The 27006-nt window shown below is 39.7% G+C and overlaps 1 protein-coding gene across 2 annotated transcripts; it reads right to left on the bottom strand.

Annotated features, from left to right (window-relative positions):
• Positions 1–26085, bottom strand: grm1b (glutamate receptor, metabotropic 1b). 2 transcript variants are annotated; one of them, XM_044143415.1, is made up of 11 exons: positions 25939–26085; positions 24761–25586; positions 21006–21255; positions 15125–15360; positions 14898–14912; positions 14270–14281; positions 10918–11164; positions 10141–10309; positions 9397–9523; positions 5512–6439; positions 4010–4260 (listed from the first exon to the last, which is right to left on the bottom strand). In XM_044143415.1, the coding sequence occupies exons 2-11, from the start codon at positions 25464–25466 to the stop codon at positions 4152–4154; spliced, it is 2799 nt and encodes a 932-aa protein (XP_043999350.1). In that variant the 5' UTR covers positions 25467–25586; positions 25939–26085; the 3' UTR covers positions 4010–4151. The 2 variants fall into 2 exon arrangements, with proteins under 2 accessions (XP_043999349.1, XP_043999350.1); XM_044143414.1 differs by lacking the exon at positions 14270–14281 and having other exon boundaries at positions 1–4295.
• Between the last annotated feature and the right edge of the window lie 921 nt (positions 26086–27006).

The raw sequence follows: 27006 nt of genomic DNA, 5'->3' as shown, positions 1-27006 counted from the left end.
AAGCATAAAAAGTTTTAATTCACCCCATTTTGACAAGTATAATTCAAATGATTGCCAACAGTAAATACAGTGTAATGATCTGAAAATAGCTTGGTTACTAATGGTAACAGAAGCACTTCTCTTATTATATAGCACAGATAGACTTTCAGAATCTAAATATTTAAGAAACTGAGAAAAACCAGAAAGTCTTACAGCTATAGTCTTCTGTCTACTGTAATACTGTAACACATATAGATACAATCTGAATACCAAAATATGATACACAATTCATACATTCACAAAACAAATATACATAAAATAACTTATAGTCATACCTAGCTCTGACATAAGACGTATTATTATAAAAGATACAAATTTTTCACTTGATTTACATGTATTTCAAGACCATAGAAATGTGTCGAACGTATAAAAGACAAAGTTTTAATGAAAATGTGGCACTTGAAGTTGTCCTCTGCTACATTCATGATACAGTCTTGTGGGACATATAAATAAATATACATTTTTCAAAAGAAATAAATAAATTAAAAAGTTCACTTAAGCAATAGTTTGACCTTTCGAGTTAATTGTACATGACGAAATATGCCTTTGTGCACGCTAAAGGAAGAATAACATCCACTAGCTAGCTTAGCATCTTTTAGCTCAGCATAAAACTAGACGGACCTTGCTCAAAGGTTACAAAAAATCCACATACTTTTTCTAATGTTTTCTAATTAAAACATCCAAGTGTTAAAAATGTTAGTTTGTGCCTAGTCATATTTAGATCAAACAAATTTAATATCAGACAGTCATGGACAGAGCAAAACCAAAAAGGAGTTTAATTTTCTTTATTAAAGATAAAAGTCCATCTAAACACACCTGGCCTGATGTGAAAAAAAGAAGGATTCCTCACATCATGAAGTAGCTAGTATTAACCACATTTCCAGCATCAGATTCTTTAGCAAAATACAAGGATTACTGCCAAACCGTTAGACTCAAGAAATCACCATAGAACTTGATTGAAGTACGCTGAAAGACTTCAGTATTCTAAACACTGATGGCGTAATCTTAAAACTTCAAGAACAGGTGGGAAATCAACGTCAATGACACCTAGCAGTTTGGAAAAGGCTACAAAGCAATTTATAAGACATTGGGAGCCCAGACAAAGAAAATGAAAGGCATTATCCACAAATGGACAAAACGGGACATTATTGAATCTCCCCAGGACTGGGTTCAAGAACAGACAGGTCACAAAAGAGCCAAGAAGAAGAAGTTGAGATCAGTTTTGATGGGACAGAGCCTAAGCAAAATCGGCATCCAGGGCAGAGTTCTAAGACCAGAACCAATATGACCACATGGCCCTGTCTCATGTTTCCCAAACAACCTCCCAGTGATCCCCAAGAAGACATATGGGAAATTATTCTGTCGACTGTTGAGACAGCAGTGGAGCTTTGCGGAAAGTGTCCCATTACATCCGGAGCAAAGCTGACATGTCATTACAGAAAAACGACATGATACCAGCAGTGAAACACGGTGGTGGCAGTGTAACGCTCTGGGCCTGCTCTGCTGGTTCAAGACCTGGTTTTAGGATTTCTCAGCACTGTACATTCATTTTCAACATTCACAACTGACAACAACAACAACCAACCTTTCTTGCAGCTGTCATAGCTGTTGTGTTCTGCTGAGACATTGTGTGTTTTTGCCCTTTTCTATCAACCAAAGTAGACATTTGTGGACACTATGACACAAATGTCAGGCAATATGTTTTCCCATCTTTTAAATATAGCCTACTGTAAGGAAATGTGGTTTTATGACTTCATTATTTAATATCTTCCCACAACAGGTCAGCCACAGTTGTTGGATTAATCAGGGACAAAATCTGACATAATTCAATGGAATCATCTGGTCCAAATAGTGATCAGAAATGATATACATAAAACTAGAATAGAATTTAGAATCTTTAGAAAATAATGTTATTAAATTATACGTGACCATTTTATAACTATTCATCATAAAAATAATTAGGAAAAAAAACTGAACTGATACGCAACAACTGGAGTAAGGGAATAAAATAACAATATCTGGGTGCAAAATGAAAGTATGAGTTGTTGAAACTAAACCACTGTTAATAATTAAAGGGAGATTTTATAAACAAATCCCTGCTCACAAGTGAGAGAAAGTGCATTTTGGTAATGAAGTCAGAAAAGCTTGAGGAAAATGTTTTGTAGGAACAAAAGTTCTGAAATGGGAGTTGATTGGAGCCACAAACTGCGGCCATTTTGGTGAAGAAACTTTTATACTTCTGGTTTTATGCTAAGCTAGTGTAGAACTTGTGTAGCCTGGCTGCACTGTTCTTCAGCTTAAACTTCTACGAGCAGCTTTTTCTTCACCTCATCTAATTCTACAATAACATAAACGAGACAATCTAAAACCCAACAGCTGCTTATATCCTCCTCTTATCTGATGAGAGACAGCAGTTACAATGTGTAAACACAAGACACATTTTCCTTAGCACACTGTCAAAATGAATAGTCTTATACTGAAACTATAGTTAGATTGGTTAAAAATCTGTTTTCAAATAAATAAATGTACATGTATGCACTGGCAATCTTATTCAATTGTCAAGTAAAGGCAGAATCTACTTAAATGTAAAATATTACGTCAGAAATATACAGCGTGTTTGCAAGATCTTTCACTACTGCATACGGCGTATTTAATTCTTATAAAATTTAGGAACTTAAGTAAAAGCTATCGAGTGAAAACGACCACAGAGTGACTTTTACCTTGTATATTATCACATACAGCGCATGTTGATGTAAACTTGAACATGTAGCAGAACTCTTAAAACTGCAGTATGTAACTTTCCTAAAAAATATTTTTGACATATTTGTTGAAACTGACACTATGTCGTGACAGTATTGTTTGAGAAATAACCCGTGGGGGAAAAAAAGGATCAAGCTCCTCTGCGTTCTCCCAGTGCTATCTAGAAACAACCCATCAGAGCCAGGAAGAGGGTCTTAACGTTGTCAATCACCCCTTTGTGTAGCGCTGCTCATTCTCCCATTGATCTCCCCCTTCTTGCTTTCTGCTATGCTACACCGACCACAGTCTGTCCTGAATGCTCAAGCTAGTTAGTATGGCGACTGATGACTGCGATAAACGGTTCTTCTGTAAAGGTGAGTTGTTTCTCCACCATTAGCACATTTAGCAGCGTGTACACAACGATGAATGACAGCGTTAAGACCCTCCTCCTGGCTCTGATTAGTTGTTTTTGATTGGGAGTGGTGCATTTCTTCAGACGACAATAGTAGCTCATGGAGGAGTCGGAGGAGATCGATTTTTTCACAAATTGTCTCAAACCATTATGGTCCAAACATGGTGACAGTTTTAACAAATATGTAAAAAGATAATTTTTTTAATTAAAGTTACATACTGCATCTTTAACGTTTAGGGCATCAAATCACAGAGTCGAAGCACTCTGCTTGTAGTCTCCAAGAATGACAGAGGCATACGTCACATTTGGAAGTGTGCACAAGACGGACTCAGACACTGGAGAGTTGGGAAATGGGCTTACTGGGGTACCAGAGCAATCGCGGAAAGGGGACGGAGGCATTAGGGCGACGGAGTCCTCCATTGCTAATTTGACCTCAATCATGTCCTCCTCGTCCTCGTCTTCGTCGTGAGCCTGGGTGTTGTTATACATGTAGCCCTGTAGGAGGCCGAACTGCTCGCTCTCCATTTCTTCCTCCTCCTCGAAAGGGGAGACGGGCTCCTCATCAAATGGGTCAAGATGGACAGGCAGGATGGGTTCCTGCTGGATGAGGTGAGCCTGGTGATACACCGGCATGCCTGAAACAGCCGGAGGCAGGCACACATCGTCAACGAGCTCATGGGTGTCACTCCTGAATTTGTTCAGAACAATCTCCTCCTGCAGGCGGTCCGTGACGCAGTGTTGAGGGATAACGCTATTTTGCTGGAGACGCTCCAGGGAATAGAGCTCCACGTCCCCGGCCGCCTCTTTTGTCATGTCACAGGCTGGCATCTGTCCGTGGGCCATCATTGGGGGAGTGGCGGGGGAGCTGTAAGTGAGCGGGTCGTTTTCGTCCTCCTCAGCCACATTGTACAACGTCTTAGTGCTGAGGTCTGAGAACTCCCCGGCAGTGTTTTGGTAGGTATTAGTTAAGGGTTTGATGACAGCCATCTGATTGGAACCTGCTTCCTGTCTCTTCACATGCACTGACAGTCTGTGCCACATATGATCCCCTTTGGGAGGATGTCTTGCACCTGGTTCAGACCATGACACAGACTTTCCATTAGAACTATGAACAAAATAAAGATGGCTGTTACTGCGCAGGAACCCGCAAAGGTGTAGAAGAAAAGACAGGTTCAAGTTCATGTCAGAAAATCATGCTAGTTTGAAACTAACTGTGTTTTTTATATATATGTTCTAGTTTATTTTCAGCCTATAGGTGGTATTTCAGGGTATCTTCAGGTTTAATAGAGAGTTTAAATTAGCACACAAAAGTCTCATATTTTTAGTCTGAAGCTTACATGCATTCAAGATTGGCATGAATGTCAAGTAATGTTCAGTAATACACTTCAATCTTTCTTTTTCCTGAGTAGACTACCCATAAAATAAGCAATTTCAGTATTTTTAAAAACAAAACTTCACTGCACTTGATTGATTGTGAATTTTTCCCTAATTGACAGAGGCTCGATTTTAACTACACACTTGTAACACTATTTGGTTAAATGTCTCCTGGTAAGTTGCACCTTAACAACTTAAACAAGCTTCCAGATCAATTCTAGTAGAATATTTGACCACTTGTCTTGGAAGAAATTGCAGAATTCACTTAAATGTGTTGGTACAACGGTCAAGCATGGTGACGGCAGCATCATGTAATGGATCTGTTTTGCTGCCAGTGACAGTGATGCATTGCAAATAGAAGTGGGAATAATGAAGGTTTATCAGTACCGCCAAATTAGTAGCTAAAATTTGTAAAGGAGTGGGTGTTCACACAACACAAACAGGCCAAACACACAACTATAAATTGGCCAGTTATTGTATATATTTGAGCCAGTATGGAAGTCAAGAATACATACACGTTGTGCTACCAATTCTAGTAAAGACAAACAAAAAAAGTCAATCGTGAAAAAAGTTTGCCATTGAATGAATGACTAAAAGTTTTAAATGAACAGACATTTATGCCAGTGGTTAATGCATGCAAACTTCTGACCCGAGATGTATTTTCTGGTCTGGTCTTTAGTTCAATGAGTCCTGTAGAAACCCTTTTTATTATTATTTTTTTAATCCCTCAGCACATAGGGATGCTTGTTTTAAATTCGCCAACAGATCAAAGGATGACACGTCTGTGTGAATTAAGTGATGGCCTATATTTGCCACACTTTACAACAGGTGCCTCTCTGGCAGTAAATACAGCTAGATGTCAAGCTCCCTCAGAGAGGGAGTTCCAGTAAAACGAGCATCCCTGAGGTGCCTCGGGAGCAGGACTCAGACTCAATTAATGAACTCACCTGCCGTTCCCGGCGTTCTTCTTCCTCTTGAACATGTTGAGGAGGCTGTTGCTTCGGCAGGCGATCTTGCCGTCGCCGACGTGCATGCGCACGGCGTCGGACGTGGTGAACGCGCTGCGTACGTTCCGCTCTGGCTTCGCGATAATGATGTACATCTTTGGCGTGAACATGCACCCCAAAGCCACGGTCACGCTGAGGCTCACGGAGAACGACGTGGTGATGATCTTGTAGTTGCTGCCGAAGTAGATTGGCACAAAGGCGAGCCAGATGATGCACGTGGTGTACATGGTGAAGGCGATGTACTTGGCTTCGTTGAAATTGGCGGGAACATTGCGGGTCTTGAAGGCATAGTAGGTGCAGCTCATGATGAGCAAACCATTGTAGCCCAGTGGCGCCACAACGCCGAGGTTGCTGGTGTTGCAGATCAGAAACACTTCTCTGATGCTGGGATAGGATTTGATCGGTTCGGGAGGCTCCATGATGATAAGCGTAACTTCCAACGTCAACTGAAGACTGATAAGTATCGAGGCGATGACCACCTGAGCCCACGCGCTCATAAACCTTGGCTTCCTGGTGCAGATCTTCTTCTTGCTGCCCGCCAGGATGCGAGCGATGCGATTGGTTTTGGTCACGAGTGCAGAGTAGCACATGGCGGCCGAGAGTCCGACGAGAAGTCTCTGAAGGTAGCAGGACACCACTGTGGGTCGGGCTATGAGGGTGAAAGGGCACAGGTATCCAAGGAAGATCCCAGCCAGGATAATGTAGCAGAGCTCGCGGCTGGATGACTTCACCACAGGCGTGTCACGGTACAGGACGAAGATGAAAGCAACGAATGACGTAACCAGGATGCCCACGCAGGAGAAGACAACCTGGATGATGGATTCTGGATTGCTCCACTCCAGGTAGTGCAGGGGAATTGGTTCGCAACCTGCCGGGAGAATAAAAGCTATTTTTCATCGTGTCACAGAATCACAAACCTCACAGTGGTTGGTCGAGTTGACCAGCAACATTGTGGGGATTTTATGTGACAGACCAACATGACATTTTATTGATCAGTAATGGATTATGATGTGTTGTTGCACGGTTACTGTTTATTTTTGAGGTTATACCGGAAGAAATCTTGGAACGCTTTTTGGGAGGGAGGGGGCTGTTGTCAGAGGACGAGAGAGTTGGCTGGTATTTCTTTGAGAACCGCCCTGTTATGTTTGACCTAAATAAACCAGTGTTAGTCGCAAAACCTCTCTCTGGTGCTCGGGGATAATAACGGAATATTACAATATTTGTTTTTTCAAATGAAATGAATTAATTTAAAGGAAATAGAGCTTTCTAAGAAGGCATCAGAGGTTTGCTAAAGAACATTACCATCACAAAGACCAAAGAAGACAGCAGATAGGTCAGGAAAAAGGAACGTTTAGGCAAAAATCACAGCAAAGTTATGCAAGAAAGCACAATTCCAAACTTTGAACATCTCAAAGGATGCTGTTTAATCCTTTATTGAAAAAGGAAAAGCCAGAATGAAAACCTTTTAAGAAACTAACCCTAATTTGAGAGGCCAGCAAAAAAAAAAGCATTTATGAGAGGAGCAACAAGAAGTCCATGATAACTTAGAGGGAGTTGCACAGATCGACAGCTCAAGTGGGAGAAACTGTTCACATCTGGCCATTGTGGAAGAAGAGTGGCCTACCTATAAGGCTTGCTACATAATCTATAGGGCCAAGATGAAATGTGTGTAAAAATGGTGCTCAAACCAGGCCAAAATCAAACTTTTTAGCCAACATGCAAAATAGTATGTGTGGTGGAAAACTAAGACTACGCTTAGTTTACAGAACGGTGGTGGCTTTATGATGTAGGAATGATTTTTATTCAGCAGAAACAAGATGGAAGTCCTATTAGAGACTGCAAAAGACTAAAGATTAGGGAGAAGTATGTTGATGGACAACAGCATTAACATACAGCAAGAGCCCGAATAGCAATCAAATTATATTAATGAGCTAGACTGGATTTAGGTCAAACCTAAATCCAACTTAGAATCGGTAGCAAGACCTTAAAGTTGCTTGAGCTATCTTGCAAAGAATAATGGGTCATTTCAGCCTCTTGATATACAAAAGTTTTGACTTTTGCACATCAAAAGAGCTAAAGGCAAATGCACAACAAACTTAGTTCTCTTTGTAAGAAATTTCTTTTTTTACAGCATTTAAGCACTTAAAACAACTACTTCGTGTGGTCAAATCATAAAATCCCTATCAATACATGGATAGGGATTATATCCATATATATAATGGATCTTAGCCATTATATATAGACCTGACAAAATATGATTATATTAGATTGGCCATCAACTCAAAGGTGAATAAATAATTTTGAAATAAAAAGCCCTTCAGACTTCAGGCTACTTTACATGACTGCATGTACAAGAAATGATGACCATCTTAGCCGGAGAAAATACAGTAATTTCTAAAGTAGGTTTTTAGCTCAACTATAAATAAACGCCTTTCAACTGAGCCATGGCCAGGCTGGGCTGCAGCCAGGCTAGAGGGGGCCGAAGAAGCAGGACAAAGTATGTAGCTGCACATTTCAGACATCAGTTTGAAATGTGCAGCTACATACTGCACATGTAGCTGCACATGTCACCTATATTTTTTTCCATTCGTAGAGTACAAGGGGAATGTGGAATTTTTATATTTTCTAACACTTTTGAACTACACATAGACAGTGAAGGGGTGATCCGTTTCTGTTGGTGTCATCAACACTGTTATGCTGTTGCTAATAAAAATGCAGAAGCTTGCGTGTGATTAATGTGTTAAGAAGATGCCTTTTGTTTGGAAAGGCGTATAAGGCCTTGCTAAAGTGGGCCAGAAGAGTGGTAAGTGGAATAGGGCTGCTGTCGGTTGAAATGGTGAAGATGATGAATGTGCTCTCAGGTGTCATGGGAAGGCAATGAAAATAGGACAGAACAGGTTTGGGATGCAGAAAACTCTTAGCAGGACAAACTGTACAGGGTGCAGTAGTTCTGGCAGGAGAAGTAAGAGCTTGGGGGAACTTTTTGGTTTTGTAAGTCAAGCGATTGTCGCTGCTTGGAAGCATAATGCCAAAGGAATAGATACTCTGGAAACTAAAGTAACCCCAGTTTAAGTCAGCATGAACGCAAACAAACCAAACATAATAACCCTTTTCTAATCAGACAAAACATTTTGTTCAGGTGTAGCAGTTGGGTCCTCCATAAAAAGAAGAAAAATCTGATTGTTCTTGCGCATCTTAATCAATTTTTCTTTGTCTGAGGGTGACAGCTTGGGTCAGATGGTGGACAATCATATCAAACACATCAAATCTGGTTGTGGAGTGTTACCCAGGAAAACATTAAGCTCTGGAATTGCCCAGACTAAAACTAGGTTGTAAATGTGACTATACTTAAAATTTACCAATTACTACAAAGATGAGTGGTTGAATATCCAACTAGAATTACTTCAGAACCTTGATGAGATATATTTCTCTGAAACATGCATGATTCCTCCAGATATTGGTGGTGTATGTATTTATTTGAGCTAATATGCTGTATGTTGATTCTATGTAGAGAGGAAATGCACAGTGAATTTAAAACTGTGCTCCCAATTTGCAATTGAAGATCATTGAGTAATTGGCCCTTCACAAGAAAGAAAAAAAAGACTGAGTGGTTGAAATCAAATGTAACAAAATGTGTATGACATTCATGCAGATAATCAATGTATCAAACCGTCTGACTGGAACTCCACACAGTCTTACTTATTCATTATCTGGTGATTTGGTACAATTCTGATGATAGACTTTTAGATCCTCTATCGTCTCGTCTTCAAAACTGACATAACTTTACAGCAGCTGTGAAAACGAGGAGGGGACGAACAAACGTACCCTCCAGTTCTTCGTCAGGCCACCAGCCCAGCTCACAGGCCTTGCATGTGAACTCATCCTGCACATACTCATTGTCCTTGCAGGCAGTGCATATCCAGCAGCAGCTCACCTCCCCCTTTCTTATCACCTATCCACAGGAAACAAAAAAATTAAACTGCTTATCTAAAAATACCATTGTGTGACTCTCTGCTGCCCAGAACAAAAGGAAAGCCAGTAAATATTTAATATTTCTTTAAAACATAGAAGGTTTAAAGAAAGAAAAGTTATAAGTAACAAATTGGTAGTGGAACAATTATTTTTGAAATTTTTTACTAAAAAATAACTTACTACAGTTGTGAGTAAGAACTGAATTATTTATAGAAAACAAAAAATGTCTCAACTGGAATTGCAATGCTTGTAACAATAATTTGTTTTGTTGATTAATAAGATGTTTATGAAGATCTACATTAATTGTTAGGCTGCTAGCTAACTACCTCACTGGATAGTTAGCTAGCAACTGTAACTATTTAGATAGTTAGCTAACTATCAAGTTAGCTATCTAGCTAGTTAGCTAGCTGTCTAGCTAACTATTAAGGTAGCTGGTTAGCTAGTTAGCAAGCTATCAACAAACACTGTACAGTTAAATAGACAATTAAAGAGTATGAATAAAGTCTCTTATCACTTGTGGGATATAGACTTTCTCAGATTAAAGATGTCAGCCACCAGTGAAGTCTAATCACAGCGTGTAAAAGATTAGTCCTGAACCTTGATTTCTCCTTTGGAGCAGGGCTCGCTGCAGACGGAGCGGACCATGTCACTGCTGTTGATCTGGATCATTTCGTCGTCGAGGCTCAGCATGCCCTCGTGCCACGAGCCAATGTTGATGTAGTCATAAACACCAGGCTCCACACGCTGGAAGTTCATAATCTCATACCTGAGTGAGGATGGGCGGGAGAAAAATGACAACAAGGTAATCTAAATAATTTGTAGGTAAAAAAAGACTCCTTAACAGACTCCTTTTCAAGTCAGTTTTTCCCATGTTTTGTTGTTCAAATTAGTGATATTTCTTTCTCTTTTTTTTTACCTTAAAGGTGATTACTTTCCTTCCCAATAGATTTCTTGTTCATAAGTACCTGACTTCATCAAGCAATTTTTTTAATATAAGGACAAATACAATACGAGTAAATACAACAAGCAATTTTAAATTCATAATTTATTGAGGGACAAAAAGATATTCAGAACAACCGTGGCACATCTATTTCAAAAACAATTAACCACTTCCTGAATCCAATAACTTGACTTTCCAGCCTTGACGGCAAGTGTCAGTAAAAACTGGTAGTAAGTCTTTTACATTGCTTTGGATGAATGTTAGCCCACTCCTCTTTATAGATTTGTTTTCATTGAGCCACATTGGAGGGTTTTCAAGCATGGACAGTTTTTTTTTTTTTTTTTTTAAGACAATGCCTATGAGATTTCGATTGTATATTAACCACAATTGTGGCAAAAGACCATGCTTTCAACCATACATATAAAGTAGCTTACCTTCCAGGAGAGTCTCCATTCTCATCAAACCATATGTCCTCCCCGGACACTCCTGTGAAGGACGTCTTGAGTAGAAACTCCAGCAAATGGCTTCCATCGATGGGTTTCATGTCATCACACAGTCCCACATGGCCGGGACAGAGGTCAGAATGCATGTCATGCAGACCGTGTGCCATGGCGTAGATGGCATTGATGACAAAGCCCATCTTGCTGTCTTGAACATAGTTGTCTTCAAGACTTTCGTAACCTGCCCATAAAGGAGACAACAGTAAGGAGTCTCCTACAAGACAAGTGTATTCATTTTTTAAAAGGGAAAAGCCGTACAGTGCCTGGTTAATGCAAGCAGTAGCATGTTTTATGTCATCTCTCAGGGTCGGATGTACCCAACAGGTTGCCTGGCAGGATGCAAGGTATTACAAAGGAGTGATAGGGTGCACACAGATGCAGAAAATGTCTCTGACTTCAAGCTGCTGGAAACGCGCTCGTTTTTTTGTTTTGTTTTTTTTTTGTCCTCTGTGGGAGACTGCTTTTAAGGAACTGGAAGTCTCAGAAAATGGCTTCAAAGAAACCTTGTTACCATGGCAAAACTATTCATTCTTGGAGTCATGAGTCAGGATTCAATTAGAAATGGTCCGACTCTCTTAAAAACCTGCACCACATCGACTCTGTATTCTGCTTGACCACGGTTAATAGCCCGAAGTCACACGGGTTTTTCTTTTATTTAGCTTCCTAATTTCATGTCTCACTGCAGGGATTAACAAATACTTAAAAAATGGGTAACATCAGAGTATGTGATTTTTCAAACACACCCTATCAGTTCAATGTAATGCAAGCTGGAGAAAGCGGTTTTTTTAATTAAGCATTTCACATTGTACTTAAACCTCTCTTGCGGCAATCTTTTTGTGTTAATTGCTGTGTTCAATATTTTGCATCTTCTCGCTGAAAATCCCTGAAGTCTGATTTTTTTTGTTTGGTTTTGTTTTGTTTCTTGCAATGCAAGCTAAAGCAACTAATAATGATGCATTACACTGCAGTCTTAACCTTCACTATCAGTACAAGATAGCATTATCCTGTACATGCACATGCCTTGGAAAAGTGTCTGTACTCCTTAAACCCTTACTTATGTAACACTTGCTGTGTTTTACTGAGACTTTACCTGACACGATAAAATATAAGAAGAGCACAGCTGTGAAGTGGAAGGGAGACCGTGTGCCATGGCGTAGATGGCATTGATGACAAAGCCCATCTTGCTGCCTTGAACATAGTTGTCTTCAAGACTTTTGTAACCATTTAAATGAAAAAATGGTTTTAAAATATTTTTGCAAATAAAAATCTAAACAGTTCAACACACACACTCGTTGTTTCGAGAACACCATCAGGAAAAGCTACATACGTCTGCTCTCGGCTTCCACACATGGCTGCTAATTGTGGTGCGTAATATAAATTATGTCAAAACCAACAAAAATATTGGGGGGTTTTTATCTGTTTTTTAAAAAAAAACAACCCTTTTTATTATTGAACTGCTATATCTTAACAGTATTTAAATGTAGTTTTGAATGTGTATGTGATTTTAGTGGCACACCAAAATCAGCCAAAAGATGGATGGGTTCAGGCGTTCATGTTGCAGACCTAAGCACCAGTGTGAAGGCTGGCAAGGTTTATCCTAAAGCAAGAATTATTAGTGTTTCGCCTAAGTATGACTGAATTTCTTTCCAGTCTTTCTGTCCAGTCCTCCTTTGTGCGAGAGTGATTGCACTGTCCTTCACCTTGAACTATGCTGTTAAAGAAACAGCTTTCTCTGGGCTTTGTGTAAACAAAGAAAAATCTGTAAGGGTTGTTTTATGTTTGTGATATGGCTTCCTACAAGCACTCCCAAAAAAAGAAAGAAAATGTTTTCTATTGCTTGCTTGCATATCCAGTGCATATTCCAATCCTGTGTGAGCAAAATGATGATGATGATGATGATGATGGAGAAGCTGGTATCTGAGTGTAGGAGTTTCTGTTGTTGCTAAAGTTCAACAGCTATTTCACTCTTTCTTAACAATATATGTGATCATCTGTAGTCTAAAATATGAAAAACCAGAGAATGATCAGGGTTAATCTCTATTAACTGAACTTCTGTGATTCATGAGGCATCATATTTGTAAATGTACAAAAGAAAAAAAGAAGAAGATTATTTTAGATTGAGACTAGCATCAACGCATCAATTTCATAGATTCCTTAAAACACATTTTTGGATTTGTTAAAATAAAAAACAGGGGGTGGAAATAAAATGTTGGCTGATTTCCAGGAGAACAGTTCATTAAACATATCTCACAATTGGACTTAAATTTTCCAAAGACAAATATGACTTTATTGTTTTCTGCTGCTGGTTTTCTTCTCCCTCGTCTCCTGTTATATGGCACCTCGATTACTTTGTTGAGAAATCATGCAATACTTTCTGGGGGGGAATAACAGATTTCACCCGCTCTAAGCAGCAGCAGGTGACGGTATTTCTTTATTAGCATCTCCTCCTAGATCAGGGGTGTCAAACTGCAGTCCTCGAGGGCCGCTGTCCTGCAACTTTTAGATGTGCCTCCGCTGCACCACACCTGAATAGTATAATTAGGTCATTAGCAAGGCTTTGGAGAACTGGTCTACACAAGGAGGAGGTAATTAAGCCATTTCATTCCAGTGTTTTGTACCTGTGGCACATCTAAAAACTGCAGGACAGCGGCCCTTGAGGACTGGAGCTTGACACCCCTGTCCTAGATGATGCGCATGTTGCAATAACGATTTCAAAACAACTGCTGGGAAAGCTGCCTGTGCAAACAAACACATGAACAGTAACTACAGTCGGGTTAGCAGCTGGGTGAGCATCCGAAGGGAGCGACTGGTGATGACCTACTTTAGCAGCTCCTTGTCTTTGACGCTCGCTGCACTCATCAGTCATGATGCGGCGATGCTATGATGTCTGCATGCAAGCAGAGGGGCCTACTGCTGCACGTCGGGATTATTCGGCTGCATGACAGCGGGACTTTGTCTGCGTACTATATGAATAGAACAGCAAGGTTTGTGTGCTCACATGCAAATTCAGCAAGATTCAGCCAGTTATTGGGCTGTTTTATGCGACTGCCTTAAAGCATGGAGGGAGGGCGAGAGAGCACAAACGAAACCAATTATTGGGCTCTCGGAACACCAAACCAAACATCCCAATAGCTTCATATAGAAGAGGTCCACTGAGATTAATTGCATCATTAATGTGTTTCAATTTTAATGTCAGTCAACCTCTAGGTATATTTGTGAGGTGAGCAGCGTTATGTTTCCATTCAGAAAAAAATTAAATAAAATAAAATTAAAAAAAATCACTCACCATCTTGGAGTTCTAAACCAAAATAAATTAATAAATAAGAAATAAAAACAATAAAAATGACTAAACAGCAAATGGGAACTACTTTCCACATTAAAGACAAAAATAAGTATTTTTTTAATGCAATTTTTAATGCGTTGTTTTTTTCTTAAATTAAAACATGACAGCTCATGGGAGCAAACAAAAGCTTCAGGTTTGTGCATCAGACCAAAGATATTAGAAGGAAAAAAAAATATGTATGAATGCTGCAAAAAACTTTTTTTTTTTTTAACAAAAAGTGCAACATAAATCCACAAAAGTAGAGCCAGAGGTGTCAACTGAAAAGAAAAATAGGTGTTGCATGCACCAATTTATATTTACGTTTATCAGTTTCTTTAAGTGTCGTTTATATCAAGAGAGAGAATCTTTTTCTTTTTTCTTCAACAAAACCCTCATATTGTTTGATTCAAAACGTAAATATATATACAAGCTTTTTGTTGGAAAAAAAACAACCTTATGAATAAATAAAAAGAGCTGTGTCATAAAAAAAACATTTAGAAACATGCTTGTCGAGCATCATTTCAAGAAAACAAGAAAAGAAAAGCTAATACATTAGCAGTGTTCCTTTAATAATGAAAAGCACTTCATTTACCTAGATCATCATCCTCTGTGAAAGCCAAGTAACACACAAATGAACAATATGAAAAAATGAACAGGATTCACTGGTGGAGAATTTTGCCCTCAGGCAGTCTAATTCATATTTAAAGAGGTTGTTCCACTTCATGGGGCCTTTTGGCTCCTGCTTGCCGGCATTGGACACGTCACAATATTTCAAAGTTACAAACAGACACTTTCTCTGCTAAAAAATAAACATGCTACCTGAGCAGTTGCGGGCATAGTTCAGGTTCTCCTGCGGGTGTCCGGGAAGGCGGCACTGAAAGCGATGCTGCCAGAACTCCGGGAACCACGGGTTGCGCGTATTCGTGCTGAGCTTGAGCTTCAGGAAGTAATTGTCGAACGAGGAGACCTCTTCGGAGTGTAGCTTCACGGTGATGCCGCCAACAGCCTCGTGCTCGTATCCCTCCACCACCTCCACACGGTCCGCCCAGCCGTCACTGCAGGAAACGGCACAATTAACCAGATTAACTAATCTGAAGAAACGTTTCTGCCGCCGCCATGTTTTACCGTTGGGATTGGAAGGTCCGTAATGAGAGCGATAGCGTTTTGAAGGCACGTGCATACATGCTAGGTGGTGCTAGCAGCGGCGGTAGTGGGCGACATTCCTGGGCGCCATTTTGTCAATGAGATACTTAAATACTTTAGAAATTAAAAAGTAATTAATTTAGGTGTTCACTTTGCAAATGCTGGTTAACACCAAAACTTTAGCAATTTTCTTTTTCAGTATTAAATTTTTTTTACTCACATAAGACAAAATATTGGAAATATATTGGGGCAACACCCAGTCTTGTTAGAATGTACTTTATTAAATGACACACAATGTAAAGTTGTTCCATTAAAACACAGACTATTCCCTCGCTGACTACAACCCTAAAATGAGTGTGGGGGGAAAAAAAGGAAAACCTACAAAAAAAAATAAATGAAAGCCAGTGATAAATTCAGAGTTCTCTCAAATATTATCCTGTGTTTCCACAACTCCATTTTCCAGATTCCGAAGGGTGTGCGGTTCTCGCTGTACTTGCCGAGAAAAGACAAGAAAAGCCTCAGAGTTCACTGACACAGTCACAAGTCCAGTGAGAATTCACAGATTAGGAGCGTAGCGGTGCAGTCTGCCCCCAAGAGATTCAAACTCTCACCCAGCTCACACACTCCGAGTTTCAAGAGGGAAATCTGTGTCTGCACTGGTTATGATCTCTATTTACTGCATGTGTCGCTTATTATGGTTAACAATCTGTCTGCAAAGAACTCACCTTCATCTTCTGCAATAAATTAAAAACATGTTAAAGAAAAGGCATGTAAATGGAATATAGAGATGGAGCACAATCTGCATGAAAGTCCTTTAGATGGAAGTGTTGGCGTCTCTTCAGGTTTTCTTAATGGTAACTTTTATGTGCCTTGCATTAGGTTTGATTAGTTTCTTCTGTAATGGAGGGAACAGCAGCTCCAGTTAATGAGAAACCTAATTTTCCATGGGACAGTAATTGGGAGAACCCCGACTGGCACCTTGGCTGACTCTGCCACCGTGTGCGTTATTAGTTTTGCTCCCTAGCAGTGGTTACATAAGCCTAATCCAGGGGTCACCAACCTTTTTGAGACTGGGAGCTACGTCACGGGTACAGAATAACACGAAAGGCTACTTGTTTGATACAGACATACATTTTCTTGGCTCAGACTTTACAATAAGAGTATATATACATATATATATGATACATGCTGCCTGATCATATTAATGTTAGGGTCTACTCACAATAGTTATCAGTAATAATTTACCATGGCAGATATGGTTAATTACTATTATGTGATCAGAAATTCTTAGTTCAGAGTTTTAAATTTGATTCCTTTTATGAGCTTTTCTGTGTGATTCTAAATTGCCCCCAATTGACTGAGAGTTTGGATTATTGCAGCAGCTGTACACACTGTGAGAGTTTCCTTTAAATAAAATAAAGAAAAGTTACTGTATTTTTTATTATCCAATCCTCTTTACTATTAACAAAATTGTGGAGAGAAGAAAAAGTTCTTTTGTGCCAAAACATCTTGTGTGTAGCGTACATGAGTGTGAGTCTTATTGGTCAGTTTGCTTTTTCTGTAAGCCAAAAATGAAGAGTGGAGTTTGAACCTCCCATAGTTCTAAGATCCCACCTGAGCTTTTTACAGTGCGCGGTTCTGGCGGGTCGCCGGTTTATTAGCTTTTTTTTGTGGTTTCGCAAACTTAAAAGCTGACGGGTCACCTGTTGGCTGACACCAGCAGATGTCGGAAAAAAAAAGTCAGACAGATTGGAAGGTACAAAACTATCACTGCACCTGACCTGTAATAGCACAACCACCTCTCCAACGCGCATCATGTATGCGTCGCACAAAAGCCTCACAAACCTAAACCACTAATGCAGCGCACCTTTTTTTCAATTTTTTCTTTATTTTTACACAAACGATGCTAAATTATAAAGACATGGAAGCGAAGACTACCCATGGGATCCAAACCCCTCTTAGAACTACCGGAGGTTCAAACTCCTGTCGTTCATTTTCAGCTTACAGAAAAAGCGCCAACCCGCCAAATAAACAAAAGCAAACTGACCAATAAGATTTAATCTTTGGTGTGACCTTTGACCCCCACAGACTCAGACGTGCGCTATGTACAAGATGTTTTGACACATAAGATCTTTTTTCTCTCCACAATTTTGTTAATTGTAAAGAGGGTTCGATAATAAACATTTCAGAAATTATTATTTTCTTTTTTTACTTCAAGGAAAATCTTAAGGTAGGCAGAGTGGGAGCAGCCGTACAGCTGCAGGCGCTGCTGCCCTCCGATAAAATCCTGCAGGCGTCTGCGCAGTTCTGAACTTTAATCATAGAAAAGAGTTTTAGGCATAAAGCAATTTATTTTAAACATTTTTTGTAATTTACTTTAAAAAAAAAAATCTAAATATAAACAAATGTTATTAATTCAATGTAAAAACATCAAATTAAATAATTTCTTTGGCAGTGCTCCCTAATGACTATGGCTATTTTTAGAACTTGCTCCATGGGCGACTGATAAGGTTCCCTCGGGCGACTGGGTGCCCACGGGCACCGTGTTGGTGACCCCTGGGCTAATCTCTATGTTTTTCGTAGGAATAAGCAATAAGACCCTCAGCACTTGCTGGGAACAACCAACACAGATTTTTCAGTTTCTTCCTTGACAAAACTGAGGAAGCAGCAACCCATAGCGTAAGGTAAATATGCATGCTAGCCAGGCTTCTGCTAAATACCGTGCCTATCCTGAATGTTTTCACTTTTTGTCACAGTACAACCACAAACTTGATGTGTTTTGTTGGGATTTCATGTGATGGAACAACACAAAGTAGCATGTAACTAAAAAGTAGAGGGAAAGTCTGAATGGTTTACACATTTTTCACTGATAATCTGCAACTTTCAGCTGTTTGGGGGTTACACCTCTAACAGGTTTTCACGTCTAGACACTGAAATGGCCTTGGTCAGATTAGCAAGAGAGTTTCTATGCACAAATATTTCAGTATCAAATTGTGACAGACTTTTGATTGGATTTAGGTTTGATTCTATGTCATTCTAAAGGATGATTTCATCTAAACCAAAGCTTTAGCATTGCTAAAAGCTTTCCTATTGTCCCAAGTCTTTTGTTGCCTCTTACAAGTCTTCTAGTTGCCTTGAAAAAATATAAATCTTATATTATGTGCTTGATCTATCGCATAAATCCAAATTAAATAGATAGCAGGGAGTGGTTGTAGTGCGCTACAATGTGAAAAAGTTTGAGGTGCCGTAATCAGTAGTAAATCTGGGTCATAGCATGCCGTTTCCGACTTAAAACGTAATCTTTGGACAAATTGCTGTTTATCCGCAGGACAAAAATAGCCCACCTCAAACCCGCATTTGGGTTGTGGGAGCCAGTTGCACTTTTGGCTTGGCTGACACTTCAAGAATGAGCTGACAAAGGCTGTGTGCTACGACGGTCCAACAGTACCTGGCCATCTGCTTCACAGCATCACGCCACCCCCAGGTCGACACCCCCAGTGCCAAAAACCTACAGCTCTGATGTCCATACGAGTTCATACACTTGCACATCATTTAGCTTCACATGGCAAAACTGAAACTATTCACCTAAAGATGATTTTAAACTAATTCTGCATGAGAGGAGGAAATTATTTTAAGGTAGATTTGAAGCCTAAATGAGTACATAGTTCATCGAATGGGGGCATCGCTTCTGAGATGATTAAAAGAGTCATTTGTTGATTGGGAGGTGTGAGAACAGCCGTCTCTGTCTTCCTCCACACAGCAGAACAGAAGATGGATGGCCGATGACCAGCACCTCCAGGCCGCTCAGTTGGCCCGCTGCACAGGCGCCTGCGTGTGTTCATTTACTGCAATGCTCTAAAAAACATTTTCCATTTTAGAAGTCTCCTTGACCCAGAAAGCACTCTGTCACGCACACGCAGGCTGCTTTTCTGCACCCTTCCCACCAGCCATGGAAGGCACGAAGCATGAGAGAAAGCGCTTTTTACTTGATCATGTGGGTTTCAGAAACATTCTGGTGACATTTTAATGCCCGAATAAGAGAAACACACCACCGGTGAAACATCTATAACGAATGAAAGAGATTTAACTTTAATTACGGCCTCAATTCTGCTGCTATCTGGACCAGCGACGAACCACGACTCCACAATGGGATCATTTCTGCCGTATTAGCTTTGATGTTCCTTACTGCACACTCCCCAGATTATGCTGGAGGTGCTGTCCCATATTAGCCCATCCTGCCGGAGATCTGACAGGGAGCGGGAAAGCTTGCAGCGTGGATGCATTATTCATCAGCGAGCTTGATTCAAAGCGCCTTCTGCCTTCAGAGGAACTTTTAGGGAAGATTGAGAACATTTGAGTTTCCTGTGAATTTTGTGTAATAACTGATTCAGGCTGAGAACATCTACACGCCAAAATATAGTTTCTAAACAAGTGACAAGGATGAGTGATATTCTTTTTTTTTTTCTTAAGTTATGAGGAAAGCCATTTGATGAACAGAAATTAACATTTAATCTTAATAAAAGTTGCAAAGGTTTTGTGTGATACTTTAAAGTATTAAATTAGGGTTTATGTAATAGAGAAACATGACTACTTGAGAAGTGTTATCAGTTGTTTCTAGTTTATTATTATTTATGTATTTTTTAATAATATAGGTTTCATGCTTTTCACGCTTTTTCAAGGTAAGTTTTTAAACTTTGCCAGTTTAAACCACACTTTGGAGATAAAAAAATAATGTAAAAGATCTTTAAAAGACCATTTCAATTGACTATTATACTATTTTATTTATTGTCATTAAGAATATTTTGTGATAGTATCCTTCTTTCTACTGCAGGGACACGGGTAACTAAAATATAACACAATTATACATTTTGAAATCCCAAGTTTAAAATAGCTGGTCAGGCATGCCAACCATCCACTGAGCTTCAGTTAAACTGTAAATAATAATTGACAACATTTCAGTCTCAAGGTGTGCATTGATAAAAAAAAAAATTCTAATTAACACCCTGCTGTAATCACATAGGAAGGTGATGCAACAAAGTACTGATTTGGGGCTTTGAATTCCAACCAAAATACAACCCCCCCCAAAAAAGTTTTTTTAAATGCTGAGGTTTGTGGTGACAAAAATGTGAAAAAGCAGGAAATGCGTTCAGATGGCGCTGTAATTGAAATGGAACTGGAAGATGTAAATCTATCTGCAAAAAACGGTCAATAATTGTCACATAAATACCACAAAATAAAAAAAGAATTACATCTTAATATGGCATCGGCTGTTTTTTATAAAGATATCAAAAGTTTATGGATAATTAACGATAATAACAGAATTACCTGCGTATTTTATACGGAACAAAAACATGCTTTGACAGAGACCTGAAGTGCAGTTTATAGTCCTACTTGGTACCATCAATAAGGAGCTAATCTGAGTTTTACAGCCTATTTTTACAGAACAGCTGAGGATAAAAGCAACTTTAGCTTGTTCGCTTCTGCCCTAAAGAAAAAAAAAAAAAAAAAAACAACACATGAAGCTGGAAGCCCCTTGGGAAGACATTCCCTAACGAACCTGCCAATTAGGAGGAACTCTCCCGCCACTCCGAGGCGCCTCATAGCCATGAGCAGCCCGCGGACTGTCATGCCTTCACAGAAGCAGACAACAACTCTGGCTTTGGGAAGACGCTCCCGCAGCTTCCTGAGCAGCCGGTCGAAGTGCTTCTCGCCGGCGTTGCTGTAGATCTTGTCAGAATGAGCGATGCAGAGCCCTTCCTGCGAGGCGAGCTCTTTGAACGCTTCCATCCCGCTCTCGCCGTAGTTACCTGAGGAAGACGAGAGAAGCCGTCAGCCGAGGCTCATTCGCAGGGGAACAGATGCGATCAGTAGGCTGTCATTCGTAACTTTTCTTGACGGCGTGGTTTTTCAGATTCACTGAAGTGTCACTGAACATGAATTTCTTGTCTTGTTTTTTGTTTTTGTTTTTTGGCACAGAAGAGAACATGGGTTGTAAAGAATCCAGAGGATGCTGTAACAGAAGTTAAAGACTTGCATCTTGTTTTCACTTGCCTGCTCCGCTCTTAAAAACCAATCAGTTGTGGCAAAACACATCAAATAGCGCTTCATGCTTACTGCAGGTTTTGATCTGTTTGCCAAACAGATTTTAATCACCTCAAAGAAAGTCTATTGTGTTTTAACAGGAATATCATCTCCTCTTTCTACATTTATCATATGTTTGTCATGAAAAAAATGAAGCAGGTCTAAAATTTTACTTCAAATCATGTTAGGGATTTTGAGATTCTTGCAATTGCCATACAGCGTTTTTACATATTTTGTGACTTTTAAATTTGCAAATTTCAATGTGCCTTATTTGGGATGTATTTAGCTCCATCTATTTTAGAAATACCTCTGTCCTGCTTCTCTGTTCCTGTTGAAGAAATAAATCCCCTCATGATAATGCCTGAACCACCATTTCTAACCATGACAGTGCTCTCACGGTAGACATAAAAGTTTGGTCTCATCTGACCGAAGTATCTTCTTCCACATGCTTTCCAGGTCACTCGCATGTCTTGAGAAAACGTTTAGATTTGACTTCTTATGGCTTTCGCTCAACAGTGTCTTTCTTAGTCATTCGATTTGTGACAAGAAGTTCACTTCAGATTCCTCCACCTGAGTCGTGGATCCTTATTGCTCCTCCAGACTTACAGAACCTCCTGACTATTGATTAGAGATGTGAATCTTTCAGTACCAACCAATTCCAATTCGTTTCGGAAACAATCGGTCTGCAGATTTTGTATAAATACGTGACTGGCAAGAGGAAAAGGCAGTGGGGGGGATTACATTTCTGTGTCAAATTCCATCAGTTTATATTTAAATAAAATAGGTTTGTGCATAAGCTTAAATAAAAAAATATTACAGAATAGTTAAAAATATATACAGAGGGCGAGACAGCCTTTTACAGTCTAACGCAATATGCAGTGTAGTTGCAAAGACGTAAAATTTAAATGCATCTTAAAATCGATTTAGCATTTTTATTCAATTCAGAATTAGAAATTGCAGTTCTCTATAGAACTGATTTTTTTTCTGCACCTCTACTTCTCATCCCCTTGCTGACTTACAGGAATGCCTGTATGATTAGGAGAAAAACACAACAACTTTGTGTTGGTTTGTCACATAAAATGCCAACAAATCACACTGAGGTTTTGGTTTTAACATGACAAAATGTTCAATAGGGGTATAAATACTTTAAAAAGTATTACAAGACACAGCTTCAACTCAATATGTATATTTGTTCCTGTATAGGTGAGTACATTGTAACCTTTAATTTAATTGCTTGATTACAGTAATGCGAAAGTTGGAAAATGTGTTTCACGTATATGTTATTTTTGTGTCATTCAAATGTAGCACTTGGTATTGTGAACAGAAATGTTACAAATGCAAATTACACTTCTTAATAAAGAATTTAACGGCTTTTATAAAGAAACCCAGAATCAATTAGGGAAAGAGGCCTGATTTGACCTTCATAGACCTCAGATGATCAGTACTCCGGATAAGCCAGGAAACTCACAAAACTGAATGCCTAATGAGCCACAGATCATAATCGTGGCTAGAATAGCTATTTGTCCAAAAGCTGGATGCTTTGCCTAATTGAGTGACACGACACATTGTGGGACGACCAACAGTTTCACCTTTTGAAAAATGTACCAATACTTGGATGCACTGTTTGCATTGTGTCTCATTCAGTTTCCTGTGCCAGGAACAGGTGAGAGGGGGAGTAGGCCTCGAACAGTGCATCAGTCAATCCCAGGGGTCACAACAACACCTGCAGCGACTTGCCAAAGTATCCATACCTCATAAACATTTGAGCATTTTGTTACAATTTTACAACAAGCTGCCATTTACATCATTTAAACTTGATGTGACGGGCCAACACAAAACACTGAGTAAATATGAAGTGCCAGAAACGTTTTACAGATTTAACTAATAAAATGTGTGCATTTGCTTTCTGTTCCCTTTATTCTTTAAGCACTGAAAATAGAGAATCAAGGAATCCATAGTAACATTAGAGCTTCTCAGAAGAAGTAAAAAAAGTGAACATTTGGAATCACCCTTGATCAAAACCAGACTTTTCAGCATGTCTCCAAAATGCTGCGTGTGTTGGAAACAGACTGTAAGTCACCCTGAACACACCATCAGCATGGTGGAACATGGTAGCAGCTGCAATATACCGTGGGAATTATTCATCAGAAGGAACAGGGAAGCTGGTCAAAGTTCATGGACAAAGTTCACTGTCTAGCAGGTTCCCAAAACATATAACCGTAATTACACTGTTCGTGTGTCAGAATGGCCAAATCAAAGAACAATAGTAACAACAATGGAAGATTATTCTACAAAGTAATAGTCCAGGTGGACTGAACATGAAATCTGTCCAAAAAACTTTACTTGCACTTCCGCATTAAATGTTAATTATCACATGAAAGCCCAATAAGACACAATATGTTTTTTGTTTTGTTCATCAGAGTATCAAGAGAAAACCCAGCTGGTTTGATTCTTGACCCAGTGGATCAGATTTTTTTTGTCCAAAAGATTGCATTACCAAATATTTAAGTAAGTTTACAGTCACTCCAAAACTACAAAAAACAAGAAGGAAAGCATTCATTGAAATCATAAAAGGAATTTAAAATATATGATCAACATATTAACTAACTGGTTCTATTACCAGGGACAAGCTAATCGTAAGCAATAATGGAAAAGGAAAGTGTCTGTGCTGCCCTTTGTCTTTCTTCCTTTAAAATAAGTTACTGAAGAAACGTCACAAGCAACCTTAAAACAACAAAGCCGTCTTCTACAAAGCCACCATACTGTACACGTATGCTAGTGATTTTATGAATCATCAAGAAACAACTATAGTGACGGATCCCGCTCGGCTTGTTCTGAGAGACAGTTATGAAACTCTCTGTGATCCTCTCGTCTTAGACTTTCTTTAGAAAGTCTAAGACTTCTCTGGTTTCTTGAAGACAATATGTTCTTTCGATGAAAGTAGAAGAAGTTGATTTATTAAAGAGGCATTGTTTGAATTCCACAAATAAACTTTATGCCATGTGGGGGTCGTCTCTGCTACTCAGAGATTTTGTTCATGTCAAGACAGACATACACATTGTACTGTTTAGCTCATTATTGGTTAACGATTTTGAAAATCATGCATCATTTCCCTTGCATGTCCCACTTCTTTGCTACTTTGTTAATCATTTTTGGATGTAACGTGACAAAATGCCATTAGGTTCCAATAAAAATATCACTTAACATCTAGAAAGAAGGATGATGTCTTACCCTCTGTGTGTACTGCTGACACATAGGTCCAATTGTACTGTTTGACAATGTCCAACAGGGCTCTGGCTTGTAGTGTGTCCGAGGGTACAACTCTGAGGAAGTACTTGAACAACGTCTTATCACTGAGGTCAATGCTTGTTGCAGAATAGGCAATCTGTGGGATGTTGAACAGCTGCAGAAGGTTCTGGACTTGAATTGCAACTGAGCTTGAGCCAGGACCGATGACTCCTGCGATGGGCTTCTTGGTAGGAGGCGGCTGGCTAGAGGGTGACCCTTCAATGCACCACTTGGAGCCCTCCGTATCGTCTCGGATGGAGATGAGAGAGTCCCGTATGAACTCAATGCTCTGCTCCAGGGCCACAGAGGAATGCCAGCAGGAGTCCCTGATTTCACAGCCAAGGGTGATGTTGGGTAGCAGGTTGGGGTCCGAGTTTATTCGATCCAGGGTGTGGAACATGGCCTCCACTCTCTGGATGCCATACTGCTCACGGACTTCTCCGCATTTCCTGTCAGCAACCTTCTCTGCTGACGGCTGGTGGTGTACGGAAAACAGGGCGCCTATTATTACATCCCCATCCATTCGTGCCACCAGGCGGGAGGCAGAGCTTGGGACAACTGACCTCTCATACTTGCCTTTGGACAAGACAAATGCCTCAAAGAGTAAAATGGGCATGTACAAAATGCTTATTACAGTCAGGTAAATCATGCTTGTTATTGTACAACAAGTGATGGGTGTACAATCATCTCCTTTCGGCCATAGTAGAGGTCCATTAATCCCGTACGGATTGAATGGGAACTTCACAGGACCGTCTTCAGTGCTTTTAACCTGCAATTGATACAAAGACACTTACGCTACTTTTTATACAATGTCTGTTGGAGACATTGGAGTGGTCAAGATGACATTAAGTTTCCTGCCACAGGGAAATCTTTTCAATTTCAGCACCTTGGACAGCTGCCTCTGCTGTGTGAGGAAATCAGTTGTTCTAATCCCTTTTCAACTTTTACCGAAAAGCATCACATTCAAAGGCAATATCTAATTGCGACATCTGCTATCAACAGGACAATAGTTGACTGCACTACACTACAGCTTGCATTCACATGCATATTGATCTGAGATAGCTGCATATTTAAGCTGTGTTAGGAAGCCTATTGTCGTGTAGCAAAGTGAGATTATTTACCTGCGACAGGCAGCTCCGGGTATGCGGGCTCTGTGTCTCCTGTGATGCAGCCAGACTGAACCCCAGCTTCTCCTTACCAAGTGGGACTGACTCCCTCTCTCTCTCTCTATTTTCTATCTGCACTGATGCCCCCTTCTTCTCCTCTTCCTCACTGCATCTTAAAAGCGGGTCATAGTCGCTGCAGTGTCCCTGATTTGAGTGCAGAGTTTGTAAACGTGGGGCGGGACAGTGACGCATTTACAAATCAGATTTTGGGGGCGAAGTATATTGGGACTGACGTGGAAAGAAAATGTATCCGGGGAACAGAAATGTCAACTTTTAAGGCTAACAGGACAGCGCAAACACATTACGATATAGGAAGACACGCCAAATAATAATTAACTCTATAGGAACTAATCAAACTTCATGTACAGAAAACGCTCCTGTTTCGTTTGGTCACTGACAGATGTGATGCACGTGCAGTTTACCGCTGCAGCTGAAAAAAGGGGCTGCTCTCTTGTGACACCATGTGGTAATTATGCGGTATGACAACCTTTATTTCAAATACAAGTTTAAAATCAGTTTAAATCATTATCCCAATTAATAATATAAGTATTAATAATATATAATATGTGCAATATGATCTAAACAAGTTCAGTTTCACTTCATCCGAACAGAATCCAAATTTACGGACAAGAATATTTGCCTGAGCGTATAACATTCGAACCTGACGGTAAATGTCCTCATCATCAGACAGACAATCTGTCAACACATGACCAAGATATTTCACTTCAATTGAGACTTTTAATAAAGTCCCCGACAGTTTGAAATTTGGAAATAGTCTATTTTTGTCCTCCTTAGTGCGACAGATCAAGATGGTGCTTTTTGAAGGATTGAACTTAACATCATGTAGCTCACCATATGCTGAACAGACATTAAGCAGCTCCTGAAGACCAGCTGAACTAGTCCTAATGAATAAGTCAACGGTTATACGAATTATATGATGAAACATAAATATTTATTTGACAATATAATAATGTACATACTTGTACCTTTGTACCCACAATACACATAGGTATCAGAACCAGA

This window comes from Gambusia affinis, linkage group LG16, assembly GCF_019740435.1.
Source record: "Gambusia affinis linkage group LG16, SWU_Gaff_1.0, whole genome shotgun sequence".
Taxonomy (NCBI): domain Eukaryota; kingdom Metazoa; phylum Chordata; class Actinopteri; order Cyprinodontiformes; family Poeciliidae; genus Gambusia; species Gambusia affinis.
Note: the sequence above shows the minus strand (reverse complement) of the source record. Positions and strands in the feature narration are given on the sequence as shown.